The 20,303-nt window shown below is 46.6% G+C and overlaps 1 protein-coding gene across 1 annotated transcript in view; it reads right to left on the bottom strand.

Moving 5' to 3' along the window:
- Positions 1–5,443: 5,443 nt before the first annotated feature.
- Positions 5,444–20,303, bottom strand: part of BZRAP1 (benzodiazepine receptor (peripheral) associated protein 1) — a 44,462-nt gene continuing 29,602 nt past the window's right edge. Inside the window, exons 20-26 of the mRNA XM_009708423.1 lie at positions 18,996–19,067; positions 18,585–18,623; positions 17,430–17,533; positions 15,728–15,799; positions 14,453–14,581; positions 10,658–10,721; positions 5,444–6,788 (exon numbers count right to left, since the gene is read on the bottom strand). Of these exons, the coding sequence (XP_009706725.1) occupies positions 10,695–10,721; positions 14,453–14,581; positions 15,728–15,799; positions 17,430–17,533; positions 18,585–18,623; positions 18,996–19,067 (443 nt within the window). The 3' untranslated portion in view covers positions 5,444–6,788; positions 10,658–10,694. The remainder of the gene's footprint in view (positions 6,789–10,657; positions 10,722–14,452; positions 14,582–15,727; positions 15,800–17,429; positions 17,534–18,584; positions 18,624–18,995; positions 19,068–20,303) is intronic.

The raw sequence follows: 20,303 nt of genomic DNA, 5'->3' as shown, positions 1-20,303 counted from the left end.
TTAGAAGAGCTGGAGAGGAAGAGGGATCAGCCAGGGCAGCATGGGAGGGCCTCTACCCATAGGCATTTGGGGTGTTTTTGCCCAAAGCTGACCCACTCACCTCCCAAGGCTGCTCCAAAACAATCAGCTTTATCAGAATGAGCCCAGAGCTGTGGGCTGTGCGTACTGCACATTGATTAGCACCCACCACGGAGCTGCGGGCAAAGGTAGCCCAGGGTTCACACTAAAATGCCGAGTTAAACCCATTCCCTGTGGAGCAGCCCCTGAAAACAGCAGCAATCTGGTGCAGCTACAGCCTCGCTGTGCTCCAGCTGTGCTTGGTGCCAAGCAGAGGGTGGCTCTGCCAGCTCTGGAGTGAGGTGGGGAAGCCATCACACGAGCAGCGGGAAGCACAGACCACAGCTGGATGCTCCAAACACAGCCCCAGCTCCCCCGAGTCTCCCACCCACTGTACAGAAACAAGTGCTCCACAAAAGCAAACGCAAGCGTGCAAGGGGCCAGGCTCTCACCTGCGATCTTCTGCTGTCCTCACCACGGTCTCCACCGTGCTTGCGCTTTTATCTGCAGCGGGGCGTTATCTGCAGTGGGCGTCCCAAGGGGGCTGACCCACGGGGCTTGGAAACTCCCCCATGGGTGCACGAGGCCAAGGCAGCGCAGCACCCACCTCCCGCCCCAGCTCCCTTAGCAGGAAGGCTCCTGTGCACCCCCCTGAGCCTGATGCTCAAGCAGAGCTTCCCTAGGGTTTTTTTTTTTGGGGGAGTGGGGAGATGTAAGGCAGCACTTTGCCATGGTTTGAGAGTCTTGACTCCTTCTGGGGATATCTCACAGGGACAAGGTTCCTTCCCCCATGGTGCTCTTCATCCCTTGCTGTTCTTAAAGGTCAAAAAAGATGTCTTCATATCCACCTATGGAGGCAGCAGCTCTAAAGATGCTCTGCTCAGCACTCCTCATCTCACCTCCCTAACCCACCCTGCCCCATGTCCCTGTTGTGGTTTGGAAAGGTCCATGAATGCTGCTCCCTGTGCAGTTCCCTGCATAGATAGGGGCAGGAGGAGGAGGCACCTGGATGATGGTTTGAACAGGCTTCACCAACCTCCAGCTGCTGATCTTGAGCACATGGCAGCTCAGGTAGGGTCTCGTCCTTGCCCAAAATGCCGTTGTACTGGGAGCTCATCTGGCAAAGCACCACCTCTTCCCCTGGCCAAAGCCCCTCTCCCTATCTGAGTGCAAACGTACCTGACGGACAAACCCTTGCCGTGTTACAGCTGTGTCAATGAGGCAGGGCAGTGGGGTACGGCTGGTCAGGTGAAGGATGTGCTTGAACAAGCTGGTATATAGAGAAGCAAAGGAGCTGCTTACCAGCGCTGCTCCTCAGCTCACACCTAACTAATTGCACAATTGCAGTAGTGTTTTTTTCCTTCCGTAACAGAAACTCCACGGTTTAGCAGGACAAAGTGAGCGCACCCAAGTCTCTGCAGGTGTTCTCTTGGGGTAGGTAAAATGAATGTCTATTAGCTGAACTCTTCCCTGTGTGGGGCACTCCAGGAACCGCAGTGCTGTACGCCGTCTCTAGCAGCAACTCTGCAGGCGTCCCCATCCCCACATCTGGGCTACTTGCAGGTAGAGCCGTACCTTGTGACGCACTGTCTTGGTCCTTCAGTGCTTCAAAGAAAATCTGCAAAGCAAATTGCAAATCTTGCAGTGAGTCACAGGCGAGGCTGCACCTGGAGCCCAGGCCCTGTTTGCAGACCTCTAGACCCAGACAGGTTTTGACAAATTGGAGGGAATCCACCTAGAGCACAGAAAGCTGGTGTGGTCAGCCTGGAGGGGAGAAGGCTCGGGGGAACCTCACTCTTGGCTTCAATTGTCTCATGGCAGGGCTACAGAGCAGATAGAGCCAGAGTCTTTTCCAAAGTGCCTGTTGAAAGCATGCCAGGCAATGGGCACGTGGTGCTGCAAAGGAAATTCCCATTAGATGCAAGAAAGACACCCGTAAGAGTGGTGCAGGGCTGGGACAGGGCCCAGAAAAGGGGTGGGATCCATCCTTGGAGATAGCGCTCACTTGAACATGACACTGAGTACCTTCCCTGGCCTTTGAGGTAAGCCTGCCACGGGCAGAGGTGGGCGGCAGAGCCTCAGGAGATGTCCCCACCCCACACATCTCTGTGATCCTGTGAGCTCTGCGCGTTGGAACCAGAAGCAGAGCATCTGCCTGAGCTGCCACCACCACCAGCTGCTTGCACAACGGCGAGCACAACGCTGCTCTTGTGCAAAGGGGCAGAGCTGGCAGATTTTCAAAGCCATTATCTGCGTGGTGCTTCCTCTGCTCTATCATGCAGCTCACCGGTTAGAAGAGAGTAGGGATTTTTCAAAGGCTACTGAGACAGTTAGTGCACATCTGTGCTGATAATTGCATTTCACAATTAGGAACTTACTTAATTGCTCTCAAAACTGCTTCAGAAACCATGAAAGTGGGAAGTTTTGAGAGATGCTTTGTCTCGTGAATATTCACTTTCCCCGGAGACGGCGACCCTGCTCCCAGATAATGGTGTATGAGAAAGGGCATGGATCTGGGTGAGCCTTCTGTTGAGCATCAATGCTGAGTGCCAAGCCCTCTTGCTCACCACCTTCAGCAGCAGAGACCACGTGCTGCTCCTCTGGAGTAAGGAAACAAGAGTATGTGGATGCAAACACTAGTGCCTCAGCAGAGACGTGCCATCAACATCTGGGATACAGCACAGCAATTAAAAGCAGAGGGTGCAAAACAGAACATCTAGATTGTATTTGCATTTTATCTTATTTTTTTGTTTCTTGTAGCCTTTTGTGTTCAGCTACCAAAGCCTGAAGGTCTTAAACTGTTCTCAAGAAGACTTCAGCTTTGCTGTAAAGCCTGGCATTGGAGAACCAACAGAATTAGGGTGACTTTGCTAAATGATGAGAGTCTGTGTCTATCACAGCAAAATTTGCCAGGAGGCAACCCAGCCCGTGCCCGGGGAGCAGAGAGACAACATGGACCTTCTGGTCACAAGGGCTCAGCTGAGGAGGGAGGAAGGAAGCACCAGGAGCGAGGGACCGGCTGCAGACAGGGCCTCCAGCTCTGGGCAGACCCCAAAATATTACAGCTGCTGCTTTTTTTCCTAAGCATTCTGATCTTCAGTTCATCCTCTGATGAACTGATATAAGCAACGGCAGGCAGTTTCTTTCAAAAGACCTTAAACAACTCGCTTAGGAAATTCCAGCTGGTAAATTCGGTTAGAACAGCAACCAACTTCCTCTGCGGCAGGGCAAGCTGAAGATAAATTACTGGGTCGCTGATGACTTTCACTGCTTAAGTCTGCTTCAGAAGTCATGGAAACTCCTTCCAGCATTCATAGCTGCAGCAACTTTATTACTTCAAAACTTTCAGTCTGTCCTTGCCATGATTCCTGTCCATCACAGGAGACAGTGGTTCACTGCAACATCAAGACCCTCCTGAAACATTTCTCTCTAAGGTGCAGCAGGTTCCCAACTGAGTCCCTCCTGTCAGGGGAATCCTGCAAAACCCCCAGAAAAACCCACAGTGACTTTTGCCACCTTGACTGAATTCCCAAAGGACCAAGATACAGAACTGTCACTCCACACAACTGACCCAACATTTATGCACCAGTGGCCTTTGCAGAGCCCCACCTACCACCACAGATCACAGTTTCAAGTGCCCACGTTTCCACTGATGGGACTATGGGGCATCAACTGCTCAATGAGTTGTAAGAGCAAGGAACAGAGCCAAGACCTGCGGTCTGACCTCAGAGCTATTGGCGTTTCCTTATTTTTCCCCTCTTTTAGCCAAAGTAAATTGAAGTATAAACAAAATATCATCCAGCTGAACTGTTCCAGCTGGATGAGAGGGGAAAACTGCTTTTTTTCTTCTTTCTTGGCATCAGATGCCACAAACAGCACATTTGCTGAGTTCCAGATGTCTCCTAGGCAAACAGGCACAAAGCCTGCAACTCCTAGCAAGGCTGGAGGAAAGCTCAGTCTGTCTCCAGCATCTCCACCCCTCTCTTGCCAGATCAGAGACACCACGTAGGTGGAGGCCCTGCAGAACTGAGCAGCTAGAGCAGGTCCGCACAGGAGGACTGGAAGCTTAGTTGCCCAAGACTTGGGTGTCCGCTGTGGTGGCACTACAAAAATCAAGACCAATACTAATGGCATTTTTGATAATACTCATTTAGACTTCTGTATAGGGCAGCAGTCCCCAGAAGAACCCCAAACTGGGGGACACAAAGGCAGCAAAGCCTCTTCTCTAGGCACAGCACTGATTCAGGGGTCCCAGCAGTAGGCCGTTAATCTCTTGGGTAAGAAACATGGGAAAAGACCCTTGCAACAATCTCTTGAGCAGCTGCTGGTGGTGCTTGGACAGGTCCTGCTGGCTGGACAGACCCAGTCACTGCTGGCACAAGATGAGCCTGGACTCTGGAAGTTGCATCAGATATTTAGGAAGACCACAAGTGGCCTGTGGATTCCACCTACAAGATTGTTGTAGGTGGACCAAGAGAGTTGATCTATCCCAGCCAACTTGCCCTCTCAGCACAGCATGAAAAGAAGCCAACATCTGCAAGGGATACGCAGATCTTCTCCACAGGTATGTGCTCCCAGCCTGGCTTGAACTTGGCTTGCTGTGGAGGAGCCAATTAAAAAATGGAAAATGCCAAAGTATCTGAAACTTAAAAAGTAAAAGCTGTACTTGTAACAAAACCTCTTAAATTTTTGCTCTGTTCTAAAAACGTAATCATCAGGGAATGAAACACTGTAGTCTGGACATAGCCACCATACCTGATGCTGCTTTCACTGCTCTGCTGCATCAACATGACAGGGAAGTGTGAGTGTAGCCACATGGCCCGGGTAGTCCTGGAAGCCTCGGCCCAGCAACCCTCCCTCCTGATCTGCAGTCCCTCTGTGGAAGGCGTTAGTACCAGGGCAGCTGCTTCAGCCCCGGGCCCTTCACTTCACATCCAGGAGCACCCACATACAGGTAACACCGACAAGCAGAGAACAGAACTGAGGGAAGAAATCTGGCTGTGCAGGTCCCCCCAGGCTTGGTGGCACCCACAATGAAGGGGTCCAGTGCCCAGATCCTGGGATTAATGCTGCATGAAAGCACCCAAGCAGCGCAGCAGGGCTACATGCACGTGCAGCTGAGGTCTGGACGTGGTATAACTGCGCTCAGCCAGAGTGTAACACTGTGTAACCACACCTTGGTGCTTTCTCCTCCAGGATTAGGTCTCTGAAACAGGAGAGGCAAAGAGTTTTCACGCCCAGAGAAGGCATCTCTCACCATGATCACAGGAAAGGCCGGCTACTATATGTAGTGCTGCGGAGCATCCTCAAGGTGCAACTGATGGCTATCATTTTCCCCTTTGCCCCCGCCTCAGAAGAAGCATCACTGAATCTTTTGCTTTTTTAAGGAAAATGTATTTTTGTGAAAATAGACTTTATTATAATAAAATTTGATATTAAATAAAAACATACCGTATCACCAACACTCGTGGACACTGTGCTGGCATCATTCACCTACCTCACGTAACTGTTCTTCTCAAAACAAGTACCCCACTGAAACATGCAAAGAAAGAAACACTGAAAAGGATAGAAACCATGTAGTACAAAACTCTCCGTGGCTTAGAAAGGGATGTGTTTTAACTCAGGGAACACATCATCTCATATGAAAATAGCTGCAAACTCTCCATCCCCCAGCTCTGCTCAAACTCAGGAGCAGCCCACTGAAACAGCCAAATAAAACTGCAAAAGAGGCAGATGATAAATAAATAAATAAATAGGTAGAGAGATAAATAAATAAATAAGGCGGAGTCCCCAGCCAGTGTGTGGTCAAGGTGAACCAGCCAAGAGCAGCTTACAGCAGCCCACCCAACAGGCAGAAGTACTGACCCCCTTCAGGGTATTGTTCCTTCCTCCACAGGAATCCTCATGATGAAACATGACTGAGGCAGTGTGGGATGCTCCTAGGCACAGCTGCGTATTTACAGGTTTACAGTACAAATAACTTACTCGTCAGCCCAGAGACAGCAAAAGGGATTCATGGGAACAGAAAAGTGCAAATTTTCTTTGCAGGAAGTGAAGGAGTTGACACAACCTCCTTTGGACCAGAGAAATACCAGGGTGTGTAGTACAAGGGATCTCTTCCTAAGGGGCCAGGGCTTTGCTGGGAAAAGCCATTTAGCTAACTTACAGCCAGAATCAAATTTTTAAATTAAAATATTTACAGGGAACCGGTGCATTGAGGGCTGCAGGGAGCAGGACACACTACTGTGGAGGTAGCTGTATCCTAGAGCTGAGGCCTCACGCACCCCAGTGCCAAGATGCTGTGTTCAGAGCCACTGCCCACACTGGGTAGGCACCCACGGCTGGGATCTCAGCAGAGACCACAGCTCAAAGACCCACTGAAGAGTTTTCTCTATTCAACATACACTTTTTCCCTATGAAAATACTCTAATCAGCTTATTGCAGAGAGCTTCTCCTGAATTTTCAGTCTCTGTGTAGACTGCACAGGCAGCCTTTACAGAATAATAAATCCCTTGTTAATTTTTCTTACTGGACCCAAGTTTTTTGAAGAGCTTTTTTCCTTTGAAGAAGAAGCCTCTCTTCTTTTTACTCTGACCAGGTACATCACTGCATTTGAGAATCGCGAGCGATGCCTGCTCTGGAGACTGCTCACCCATGACAAGGCAGGAAGGTGGCAGAGTAGGAGGAGTTGGTGAGGAGTCGCTCTGATCAACAGACCCATCTGGATTTAACTGAGTGGGAAAAAGAGAAAACAAAAGAAAAAAGCAGAAGTTAGAGCTCATGAAGGACATCATGCCAACATAAACCTCAGCCAGAGAACCCTGCCTTCTCCCCGCCCATCTGACCCTCACTCTGCAAGGCTCAGCTCCTCTATGCAGTTACAGATCTAGTTAGGAAGTTTTCATTGGATTTAAACTTTTTTGAATGCTCTACCAGACCATGCCTGAGCTCAGACATTCTGAAATCTCTTAACTTTGGGCTAAGAACAGGACAGCAGAAAAGCCCCACTGAGAACTTGGTGACAGATGCTGAAGATGCTGTGAAGCACCTCCTGAAAGCACGGATGGATAGATACTGGTGCATCCATGCATGCCTGCTGGCTGCCTGGGCTGCAGGAGCCTGCTGGGCTCCCCGCACACTCTGCAGCAGAAGGCAGGACATTAAGAAAAAAACCAACCTAATAAGAACAAGGGCTGTGCAAGACCTTCAGAAGTTCAAGGAGGCCGGCTAAGCTGGGAGGCTTCTGCAACAGTGGCCATGCTCTCTCATGGTAAGAGAAATTCAGAGTCTTGCAAGGTTGCTCAGCATCCATCAGATCTAGTCACAGGAGGGGCAGAAAGCAAAGTCTGATGCTCTGCAGTGGCACCAATAATGGAGAAAAAGTTCATAATGGAGCAGGACATGGAGAAGTCTTGGATCAAGTGGCACACAGCAACTGACATGTATTCCTAAATCACCTGAGCAGTTGAGAATGTTAACTGGGACCCACAGTCCCAAATGATGCACTGTATGCTGCTCCTTTTGGAAATAGCTTTCAGAAATCAGAAAGTACCCTAGTCGTGGGCTCAGTTTCCTCTTCACAAAATACTAATGACAGGTCAGTTCCCAGCAGCAGCCTTCTTTCCATGATCTCCTCTCCCTGGGTTTAGGTGTCTGGACAGTGACCATTTCTGATCTGGCAGGGCAGGTTTACCTGCATCTTCCAAGTTCCCAGCTGTACCTCCTGTCTTGGCATTACCCAAAACACAACATGACAGTGGCTGGAGCTGTGCCAAGGAAGAGGGCCCTCATCATCTCTCTGCTTGGGTCCCACTAAGTCAGGGCGAGTCGAGTGCATGTCCCTTAAGGGTCTGTAAGCAGCCACAGCTCCAACAGGGAAGATGAGTTAGTGACAGCAGCAGCAGGATGCTCTGCCTGGGGTAGAAGCTTTACTGAAGAGCAAAGACATTAGTCCTGCACAGAAAACGTGTGAGAATCACAGCAGCTGCTTGCAGTTCAGGAATGGATGTGCTTTGGTCCTGGTCCCACACCGCGCCTGGGGAAAGCTGCTGAATCAAGCAGGTGCACAGGCATAACATTACTGCCATAGCTATAGCACAATCGTACTTTCTGTGCTGTGGGTTAGTTTATTAAAAGTCTCCTGGGGTCAAAAGCCAAAGCAGCACTGCTCTATCACCTACTGCTGTTTCAGCCCCCCTCTTCCTGTGTGACAAAAAGCACAAAAAGTGGCTGTGACCTCTCCTCCCCTCACAGGTTGAAGTCATGCTGCTGTATTCCAGTCCCTTCACTCTGCTGCAGGAAGAAAGCACTTCTGGTACAAGATAAGCAGAGACCTCTTCTGTAGAGTCAGACTCCATATATGCAATACCTATCAAGTCAGTCCTGAGCAGACAGGAGTACGGGACTTCTAGAGAGCTCTGGCTTGATGTTAATATACGACCCCTTCCAACTCCAGAAAGTTGAGAGTCAACTACTGTCTTGCAGTAATCACTTTACACTGTCCCAAATGATAGTGCCATCAGGCTCTCTCTTACCAGAACTAAGGTCTCTGGCTACAGAGACAGAGAGGTAACAGCTCTCCACCTCTTTTCATTACAGTAAACAATACAGTGGCTGATTTTTCCTGAACTCACACTCTATTTTCACCTAAAAATGTTGTTCCACATGCTTTCAGAGGCACTTCTGCGACTCTCCAGATATCATAGAATCATCACAGAATGGTTTGGGTTGGAAGGGACCTTAAAGATCATCTGGTTCCAATCCCGCTGCCATGGGCAGGGACACCTTCCACCAGACCAGGTTGCTCAAGGCCTCATCCAGCCTGGCCTTGAACACTTCCAGGGATGGGGCAATGGGATGGGATATGCAGCACTGTCTTGAAAGGCCAGCTGCTGCCAAGGACATGCTGCAGAAGGCTTGATGGCACAGCCTGGCCCTTGTGAAAGCTGCACTCTGTCTGTAAGGTCCACTCCTCCAACTAATGCTGCAGCATCAACTGCACTCTTTGCATCTCCTGGCAGCATGTGCAAGGTGCAACACTTGGTGTCGGTGGTTCAAGTGCTAGTCAGGTCTGAGAAGTATGGAAATAAAGCTGAATGAATCTAGATGAATGGTTTTCAGCCAGTAATGCAAGATTTACAGAGGTGAAGAGAAAAAGTGAGCCAGGTGAGGGCTAACTTGGTAGCCTACTGGGTTAGCTGGGTGCAAAAGTAAGAATCCTTGGGTTCTGCTCCAGAAACTATTTATGCATTGCACAATAAAGAATCCTTGGATAAAATGCACAAAAGCATTGTGCTAACATCAGAAGGGGTCTCACCAACGTGCAGTGATCTCCCTGAGGAAGCTCAGGCCTTGGGGTGTCTGGCTCAGCAGCCCCAAAGGATGTGGGAGTGATGTAAAGGCCCCTGTGCAGCCAGGGCAGTGGAGGCTTAGTGCCCATGCACCACTGGAAACCATTCTTCTGGCAAAGGTGGGACAATTTTAGGGTAGATTTGAAGTGGCCCAACAAACTTTATACAATTTCCCCTGTAGAGCTATGCATGAAACACTGCATGCAAAATGAGAGGCAGGTACCCAGACCAAGTCACAATTATTTACTGTAATAAGGATACTGCAGTATCAATGTCATTATCAAATATCAAACAGTTAAAAGGAAGTGACTAGCAGTTTCCTGTCTTTGTGGCTGAAAGTCCTGCTCATTCCCAGCTGTGGTATACGACGCCCAGGCAGATTTCCACACACAGAGGCACTCTTACACACAAGCATGTGCAGATACTCTCAGAGGTCTCTATATGGCAGAAAAGCAACAGAACCAGTTTATAGATTCATCTGGTAAGAGACAAATGATACTAAAATTAGGGCTTCTTCTCTAAGAGAAACATGAAGGAAAAATCGCTCTGTCAATATCCTGATAAAAGCTATTAGGGGAAGAGTCATGTTAGTTTTCCGGTGGCAGTTTTCAGTGCTGTCTCTGATATTACTGATTTGCACAATTTCAGGAGAACAATGTTTGAAACTAAGAAAAAGACAGAGCTGCTCCCACTACCCACCAAAAGCAGAGGTCTCACCCTTCCAGCCCCAAAATTGTTTCTTTACGTGTTATCAGACAGAACAATTATCCACACAAGGTTGGTTTTAGAGACTAATTGTTACTACTTTCTAAAGCTGATGGGGTGCAGGGGTTTTTTGGGACTATACTCAGGAAGGAGTAAAATCAGGAGGATAAAAACCCCACAGGCTGAATATGGGGCGTGCTCAGCCTCAGCAGGATCTTGCAAAAGCTAAACAAAGCTTTGGCTGTTGATGTGCTTGAACAGTGGTAGAAGGGCCAGGCTGAATTACAAAGCAGGTCTTTTCTAAACCTGAATATCCAGCACACACAATCTGATCACAGTTCCCAAAACCACCAGATAACTGTTCCAAACAATTGCACTTCATGTGCTGAACAGATCATGGCTTGTCTTTAATACAGAACCAATCTGGCAGAGCCCAAACCAGCCTGTCAAACTACAAGCAAGAAAAGGAGTAAACTACAGGTGCAGGATCTTTTAATATGCTAGGCTGGGTGGGAGATTGAAGAGGTCTTCTCACACAAACTTACATGGTTGCTCTCTCTCTCTATGTATCATTCATATCTATCACTGGACTCTTCTCTTCCTCATTCTCTGAAGAAAAGAACCATCACAGATGCATAATACAGGCAGAAATAAATACATGAAATCAATTAGAATCAAACACTTTCTGAAGGTGCTTTACAATCAGTCTTTGACAGAAACTGCGTATTATTGATGCAAAAATATTCATTCGACAGCCGCAGCATTAAAGCAACTGCTCTAAGTTGGTGAGCATGAGTGTTTCAGGGCCCTAGCTTGTGACCGTAACTTCTTGGATACTCCTCTTTGTGCTGTGTTTTTTATTGCTGAATCTAATCCCCAAACGTTGTCAGTTTGAAAGTTAAATGGCTTCACCTTTTTCAGTTGCCAGCATTTTAAGATTTACTCAGAAATAATTCAAAATGATTCACAGTTCAATTTGGAAAGTAAATTGTCCTTATTCTCAGGCCTTTGGCATAGCAACAGGGAGAAGAGAAGTGTGAAGAACAGAGTGAAAACAACAAATCCAAGAAGTTACAAGCAATTTAAAAATCACTCCTGATCATGCTGGAGAAGCTTCTGTTAAGACTGGAACTAGCTTTAATATAAGTCCAAAGCTCTGCCTTGATACCATGGTGCATACGCATGCCCCCTGATGTGTTAGGTCTCAAGCTGGGACTGGTAAATTTGATGGGAGTCTGTTTTGCCATGCCGTCTTTCAGAAGATTCAAACAATACTTCTCCAGAGGCTGCCTTGCATCTTTTGCCTTTGGTGATTTTTTTGCATACCCTTGACTCCCCTCATCCCAAACAGCATCAGCAAAGGTGCTTCTGTTTGTGTTGTATGTGCCAACAACACACTTTAACAAGCAAGTTCCTTAACTCTATGGAGTGAATACATCACTGGAGTTTGTAAAGCCCTGGGGATGGCTGTATCACTGTGAAAGTTCATTCCAGCTCACGGATGGCCCTTAGAATATGTAAGTTTTACAGGAGGAGGTAATCCTTCTGCCTTACCCATCAGGTGTTCTGCCCATAGGTAGGGATTCTGCGATTTCTGTGACAGAGCCAAAAACTCAGTGGGGTCAGGTTCTGTCTCTCCTCAGTAATCACTAAACATACTTAAATGTAGTTAATTAATACAAGTTCAGTTATGAGCAGGGTAAATGTACCGCTGTTAACAGGGGGCAAACATGCCTTTCATATTTGGAAGCTGTTTAGGTAGATCTGGATTGCAAAGCACAAGCAGGAGGTAGGATTGCACATAGTTAAAGAGTGCTAAGCCAGAATCACCCAGGACGGGTAACCTGGTGAAGTAAGGAGGCAGCAGGACAGGAGACAGTCTGTCACTACACAGAAACAGCCAACACAAAGTCATGCCGAGATAGTTAATGTGGATTCCCACTAAAATTAAATTGGCTTAATCATCACCAACTGAATTTTCCAAGTCCCCAGACATCAGGCTGTGAAGACTAGCAGCTTGTGGATCAGCTGAGTACCAAAACTACCAAACTGATCCTGACCTAAGGCAACAGCTTTCTGCTCTGCAGACCAAAACCCACAGCCAATGCAAGGGGAAGCTCTGTTGGATCTCTGGTAGAGAGAAGTGGAGACAAATGGAAAGATATGAAGGGCAGGCAAGCCTGAAACTTGTTTATTTTATATGGGTTACTTTATCACATTTGAAAGGCATTTCTGTTAAAATAAAGGTGTCATGAACCATAGGAAAAAAGCTTACAGCCTGGAGCATGCAGGGATATCTGGGCCAAACTGCTGTGTTCAGGGGAACAGTCACCCACTGCTGAACACAGCACCAGTGGAAAGCAGAGAGGAAAGCAGAACAGCAGCAAGCTGCAGGGCAGCAAGCAGGAGCAGCTCATGCTGCCTGCTCAGCAGCAGAGCAGACAGGACCTTGTTACCCTGTAAGACCCATGACAAAGCCTGGGACGTGGCAGGTCAAACTGGTGTTGCAGTTTCCTCACCAGTAAAACAGAGGAGAGGGCTGCAAGCAGGGGAATACTTGAAATAAGGGCAGATTTGTTGTATATGTTACCCTATTTATGAGCCAAGTTCCTCTCTCTTACTCGCTCTTAATAAAATACCATTAGCTAAGCTAAATCCTTCACATCTGCAAGTAGCAGATCAGCTCTCCAAGCTCTGAAGGTTACCTGAATTTCCCTATGGTTTCTGCGACGACCCAGGCTGGGCTGGAATAATGACCCCTGGCATCTGAAACAGGCCCTTGTTGCTACTAGTTGATGCCGGAGAGAAGGGTTAGATCTGTAATAAGCTATACTATGAATTAAATCTGTTTTAATTTTAAGGGTTCAGGTCTCCTTTGGCACCCTCTGTTCTAGTAGATGAGTAATTTTGGAGGAGTAGATCATTTTGAGAGGGAAACTGAAGAAGGAAACCCACTCTGACTGCTTGTTTCCCCCCTGGAAAGTTAGACTTGTGTAACCTCCGGGCTCTTAAACCCCGGTAGCAACAGCTTATTAACGTGTGATTCCCCAGCATGGACCAGCATTTATGGGCTGGGAGGAAAGGGACTGAATATCCTAAACAGGCAAGAACAAGGGACCCAGACAACTTCTGAGTTTAGAAGATGATCCAGCAAGCTACCCACAAACCTTATTTCTGAGTCAGGCCTGCCACCTGCTCTTCATAAGAAGGCATTGAGGCTGTAATGCAGAACCTGTACCCACAAAGATGGAAATGCCCGGAAGCAAGAGATGGGGCTGCAGGTGAAGCCTAAGGGAGATCAGGCAGCATTTGAAGATAGAAATGGGAGGTGGGTGTAGAGGAAAGGAAGAGCTGAGCATGAAAAATAGGACACAGAATGCTGCAGACAGCAGGAAAGCTAGGGTGGCACCAGTGGAGAGTTCAACAGAAGAGGATTCAGGGACACATACTTCCATAAGGACTGGCTCAAAGCCAATCTGGGCCTGCGTTTACATGCTTTTATGGGTCTAGCACCATTTGACATTGCCAATAACCTCCCAAGAAGAACTCAAGGTTGAGTACATGTGAGCTGGGACCAAGCTGTGTCCCCCTCTGCCTCCTACTCTCTAGAGTGACACAGCATATGAGGTTCAGGAGTGACTAGGGAGGTGCTACACTTCCGGCCTCACCCACTGAAGATGGACCGAATCTGGCAGATGACTCAAATCTCCCGCTTAAGCATTGTCAAGAATATCAGTAACATAATGCAAGGGGTTAGCTCAACCTTTTAATTTCCTTTAATTTCCTTTAAATTGCTTTCAAAGCCTTAGGATCCAACCCACAGATCTGTTTGTGAAATTCCCCAGTGGGTTTTGAATTTATCTGGAAGCACCTCAGACTGGACTAAGATATATCTAACTCAGGATGGGTGAAAGAGCATTGGTGTTGAGGTGTCAGTGACTCCAGAACTCTTTGGCACAGATATAAGCATATCTGAGGAATTTCATGTGTCTGGGGAGCTGGCTGAACTGCTTTGCTTGCAGCAGGATTTCACCATTGACCCTTTTGTGGATCTAAAGAATTTGCTGGTGGGACCTGGGATGCTCTTTCCTCACCTGATCATAATGAGACTGAGGCCCCAGTGGATGTTGATGCTTTGTGCCTCTTTTTTGCATTATAGGGAAGTCTTCAAGAAGAGGTCCTAGCACTCCCTTCTAAACTTTTAAGCATCTCCCATGGGATGAACTGAGCTGCATGCAACAATTTAAATGATTCCATCAGATGCTGCATGCTGCACAATGCCCAATCGCCAGCCACATCACAGTTTGGATGTCTGTACTAGCAGAGTCACACAATCGTACCTGGCTCTCAGCACTCAGTGGAAAAGCTTCTTTATCTTTTGAATGAAGTTCTTCAACCACGCCTTCATCTGAAGTTACAGCTTCCAAGAAGTTAGACGGGACAAGCCCTCTCTGTTGGTTCAGCTCTCCCTGCAAGATCAACATTTAGTTCTCCCATCAGGTTTCCCAGTTAATGGAGAAATAATAAATAGAGGAGCAGTCCCATGCAGAGAAGGCTAGGCTATGATCTGAGAGAAGCCCAGTAACACACTCATTTTGGAAGGATCCTCAGCAAATTTCACAACTCACATTCTTGCTTAGTTGTGGAACAATTCAGAAGAGAGTAAAGGAAGAAAAGATGGCAGCAAGCCGTGACAAATGCATTCCAGCAACATGATCACTTCTACAAACAAAAAATTTCCACCTCTATCCTGGAAGCAACTGGAATATGACCGTCCCACAAGCTTTCTAAAGGCTTTTGATTTGCTCTGGTATTTATTTATTTTTTTAAAGAATGAGGTACTACTGGCACAATGTCCTGTAGGCATTTGCCTCAATGCTTACTGAGGTTTAGAGCTCCAAACCAAGCTTGGCCATATTCCTAAAAAATTTTCTTCAGTTCAACAGCACATGGTTGGGTGAGACAAAAAGCAACCCCAGCAACGTTGTTTGGCCAACACTATAAAAGAAGTCAAAACATTCACAGTGATCCCCTCTAGACTTTACCTGGAGCTGAACCTCAACTTTGATGTGTGAAGACACGTTGCTTTCTGTGCAGGAAAAGGTGAATGATCCAAGGGCCAAGGATCATGTCTAGCACACAGCTCATTGGCAGGCACAGTCCCCAGGTATGCACAGTAAATTAAACAGATACCAGCACTTGTTGAAGTTGAGGCATTGAAGTATGGCCAGATGGGGGTCACCATACATTTTTATTCTGATGTTACCACTTTAGCCTCCTGCCTTGGACAAGACCATGTGTCTGTGTGCTTGGTGACAAATCAACTTATAGCAGATGCAGATTCAGCTGACATATGTGCAGAAAAATGCATCCTAGGCTTTGGGAAATATTTAGTCAAGTTACGCCAGGAAATAAACTCAGAACCATTTCGATATTGGATTTACAGGAAAAGCATGGACTGCCAGAAACAATCTGCCCTGCACTACACAGATATGGTGTTTGGTTTTTTTTCCAAAAGCAGAATATTTTGTTCCCTGATTTCTGCTCTCCTGCCACTAGATGGACTCCAGCGACTTCAGATGTAGCCAGAGGACCTTCCCAATCCCTATACTTACATAATAGAATCCATCGTCGTCCATGGACCCAAACACAGTGATAATGTCCCCAGCACTGAAAGTCAGTTCAGCCTGCAAAGAGCAAGAGAACAACGGTCACAGGAGAAGCACTGCCTGGAATTTCTCACCAGAAACACAAGGTCACCCTGGGCTTCTTGCACCATCTCACCGTGAGGGAGGGAGGCCACTGTGCTAAGACTTGCAGGACCAGGATGCAGAAGAGCAGCTGAAGTGGCCAACTGTGGAATTCAGTGCTAAGGAAGCACTTCATAAATTAAGACAAGAGCAAAGCCTCTTTCTTAAACGAATTTTAATAAGGTTTCAAAATAGTACCTAGAATGTGTTCTGGAAAGGTATCTTGAGAACAAGCTGAACAAGCACCAGAAATAATTTTAATTTCTTTAAATATAAGTACTAAATCCTGTTCCTTTGGATGACCCCATTCTGTATGCAATGCTCAGGGAGTAGTCACTAGCAGGAACGCATGCAAATGGGAAGATTTGACCTGAAGACAGGTCAAATTTGATCTGGAAACAGAACATCACTGCACAACACACGTGACGCTTCACCATCACATCCATCTGTCCTGTCAGCCACCCCAGCATGCGCTCCATGGAGCACAAGACCGAAGCCAAAGGTGGTATCTAGTAGAAAAGGGAATTTTCCACTGAATGAGAATGGTGAGCTATGAAAGGTCTGATGACTGGAGGAATGCGCTGCTGAGGAATGCAGAATACGATAAAGAAGAACCAAAACAGTAAGATAAGAAGATACTGATCTCCAAACTGGTCTCAGATGGTTGGGGTCCAGAAACTTAATGAAATTGTGTCCTTTAGATGAACTTAGATCATTCTAATCCCATTAAAATGCTAAAAAACACACCTAGGAGGAGATTTTAGATGCAAGTTTAGGACCACCTTAGTATAATGAAGTAATTAGATAATGAATGAGACATGCACAGATGATTTGCTGTTGAATGCGATCACAGGTAACCAGTCATTTGCTTTTGGGTAGTTTCTTCTTTGTTTCTATCTTGTATAAAAGCTGCCGCGCGATTTTCAAGGGTGTGCTGGCTTTGTGGGACTACCACCTAGCACCCGTCTCTCTACAGACATGGAATAAAATTACACAAAATTACTGTTTGGATCATATGTAGGGACTGCTTGAAAAGCAAGAACTTAGAAGACTGGTCCATTAAATTGGAGCGAAGTCTTCTTGCTTGAACACAGACTTATGCAGGTATTGAATACAAAAGACATGCTCCAAGACATGCCCATCTTAAGTATGAGAAGTCCATTCAAACCCTTAAGTATGTTTTTCATTTTACCAGAGTGTGTCCTGGATCAGTGGCTAACAGCAGGGGCTGCTTCCTCCGGCCCCAGATCTGCTTAGTCCTCTCTAATCACGAGAGGATGCTACGAGGCTGTTAGATGCTCACAGTTTCATTCAGACACATACTGAAAATCATTAAGTGTATACTGCTTCATATTCTTCACAGATAACTGAACACTGTTATCAGAGAATACATGAGAGAGCATGTCAGCAAACTGCATTTTATGACTTCAGCCAACCCTTTTTTAGCAGGAATATTGCCAAGTTATAATCGGCTCTATTTTGACCAAAGTGCTAAGTGTCTTGGGATAAAAGAAAAAATGAGAGAGGAAAAAGAAACCTACAAAAGGAGTTAGCAGCTGGTGGTTACCTCTACATCCGCATTTGGAGAGCTCTCCTTAGGGTTATAGTCAAAGACAGCCACCATACTTCGAGCAGTCAGCAGTTCAGCTTCAAAGTCTTTATGCTTCTGTCCTGCAGGACAAAAATAAAAGAAAATATCCTGAGCTGGAAGCTCTAGGACAAAATCCCAAATCACAGCAACTCCTTCACCATTCTTGGAGTGGACTGAGCAAAAAAAATACTAGGGGGAAACTGAATGGGAGAGAGATCTTAGAGGTTCTAGAGACATTTCATAAAGCAGTTTTCGGTTATCCTGTATCACCTCACAAGCACAAAAGTAGGGACATGTCCCCATTCCAGCATCCTGGTGTCCTGCCTATACAGACAGGAATGTTCTATTTTATGTTTTCTATTTATACATGCATATATATGTGTATATGTATATATAGATAGATACACACACAGGACAGCAGTCTCTTTATAGTGTCTCAAATGAACATTTTTCCTCTCCCCATGAAATGATCTGCTATTGAGCTCCAAAATTTACCCTCCAAGTGCCAGGGAAATAGCAAGAGCCCTGGACAGCATCACCCAGCAGCCCAGCCACAGCAGCACTGAGCTGAGCACAAAGGGAAGTGCAGGCCTCATCAGCCAGGGAACACGCTGCACTTTCACAACCACCTGCCTGTTCAGTCACATTACTTAGAGACCTGTTCTGAGTCTACAAAGGCAAAGTCTGGTGTTATAGAAGACACACATTTTCCAGTCCTTCATCTTATGGATTTAAACCCTGCTTCAGGTCAACACTGGATGGGCTAGCAAAGGGTTTGCAGGCTTGGCCTCTCTAGACATCAACAGATGACTACACACTTAAGCAGAGTGAGCACCCTCTCAAGGGACCTTGGATTTTAAGGACCGTGGCATCAGATGAGCAAGAGATTTCTCTGCTCCTCCAAAGCACAACTATGCGTGCCCTCCACCTTCAAACATTCCCTGTTTAATGAAAGGTCACTGCACCCACTACTAAATTAAAAGAACTAAAACTCTTCTTTCATGAAAATGACTGTTTTCTTACAGTGCTCTGAAGCAGCACTACAGGGTCTTGCATTGGCCCTTGACCGTAAAACATGTCTGTATTACGATCATGCATTATCTACTCATAGTAAGAAAGAGCAATTCTCACCTGGATGAGACTTGTACTTCTCCTGTTTATCCAGCCCTGCTGGGGGAAGAAAATGTCTCTTCAGTGAGTTCATCTTTCGACAGTGACCACATGACACAACTGACAAGCAACAATAAAAAGAACAAAGACCAAGGCAGTAAACAACAGAAGCAAAGCATTCATGCAACTCAAAGTCTATGCCAGTAACCATGACTCAGGGATGTAACAAGAAGCACAGGTCAAGCTCCAAAACTATAGAAGACATCACTGTTGTTAAAAACTTAACAGCAGCACAGGGATGGGCTCTCTTTCCACTTCCTAGCAGTCGTACACAGACAAATATCTGAGGGTCCTGTAAGCAAGTAGTAAAAATTCAACAGAGTCTGCAATCCTATTGCAAAAATCAAAGAGGAAGCAGTGGGTGACACAGACCTTTCTTGGAGCGTCTGGGTTTTGGAGGAGGGACGGTTTGGCGGCGTGGAGGTGGAGAAAATGTGCCATTTCCTTAATAAAAATCCAAAAAAGCAAATAAATAGACAAGAGAAACAGACAGGGAATGGAAAGTGAAAAGCATCTTGAAGAGTGAACAGGCAACACAGTAGCGTGACACGCCTCCCCTGGGAAGCAGACACCGTGATTTCTATGGGCAAAACCCAAATCTCCATTTCTTGTATGTGGACTAAGATGAGGCACAATCCACATCCCAAATACACACAGAAATCCACATTGTTTTTATGCCCAGTAGCCATACCACAGTACACACCAGATCAATTTTGCTGCACTTTATCTTTCAGAAGCTGCATCATAAGGATAAAATAAAACTTTGTACCATTAACACCTGAAAAACGCCAGGTGCACCCCATCAACTCACCGAGGTGGGAAGGGATCTGGGGAGGTCTCTAGCTAAAGCTTCTGCCCTGAGCAGGGTCGGTACTTAATGAGTCCCCAGATGAGCCTGCAGAAGGAGTTCCCAGACCAACCCCTCCAAGGCATTTTCTTAGTTACGAGGCTGTAATACGGGTTTATGGCAGCAGGGAAACAACAGACGTACATACAGCCCAGCTGCCTAAGGAAACACGGTTTACTCTCTGCATGCAAGCATAAGGTATGTCTTTTCACTACCACCACCCTCCTGAAAACTTTCAAACCCAGTACATTTCATGAAGTCTCAGAGCTATTAAGTTCCTTTATTCTTCCATGAGTACGCAGCAGGACAGGGGACAGAGGGCCTTGTGTATCCACAGAGGGACAAAGGCCAGGTCAGGCATCTAGCCACCTCTGGGCACCAGAGGATACATGCAGGAGAAACATTATGAATGTCTCAAATGTGGAAAAAAGCCTTAATCAAATCTCTCCTCTCCCCAGACATGAGAGAGGCCAAAGAACACAAACTTAGCAAAAAAATCACATAGCCACAAAACAAAAGCAACAGGTTCCTTTGACCTCTGTGCTCCTCAGGATCAAATTTCCAGAGACCAACATTTAGGAGCTGGGCACTCCCAGTCCCTTAGCTTCTAGGGCTGGATATTGGGTCTCACGGCAGGTAAATAGAAACAAGTTTGATTGCTTTTTTGCTTGGTTGGGGGGTTTTTTTGTTTGTTTTTTGTTTGTTTGTTTGTTTTGATTTTTTAAGGGGTTGCTTGGGTTTTTTTCCTCTGCTGCCTGTGAGAGGCAGTGGAACAGCTCAATGTCAGGGCTTACCTTTGCCACCAGACCCACACTTGTGCTGTTTTACCCTGC

The sequence above is a fragment of the Cariama cristata genome, unplaced genomic scaffold, assembly GCF_000690535.1.
Source record: "Cariama cristata isolate BGI_N322 unplaced genomic scaffold, ASM69053v1 scaffold17939, whole genome shotgun sequence".
Taxonomy (NCBI): domain Eukaryota; kingdom Metazoa; phylum Chordata; class Aves; order Cariamiformes; family Cariamidae; genus Cariama; species Cariama cristata.
This window is presented reverse-complemented; position numbering and strand designations above follow the sequence as displayed.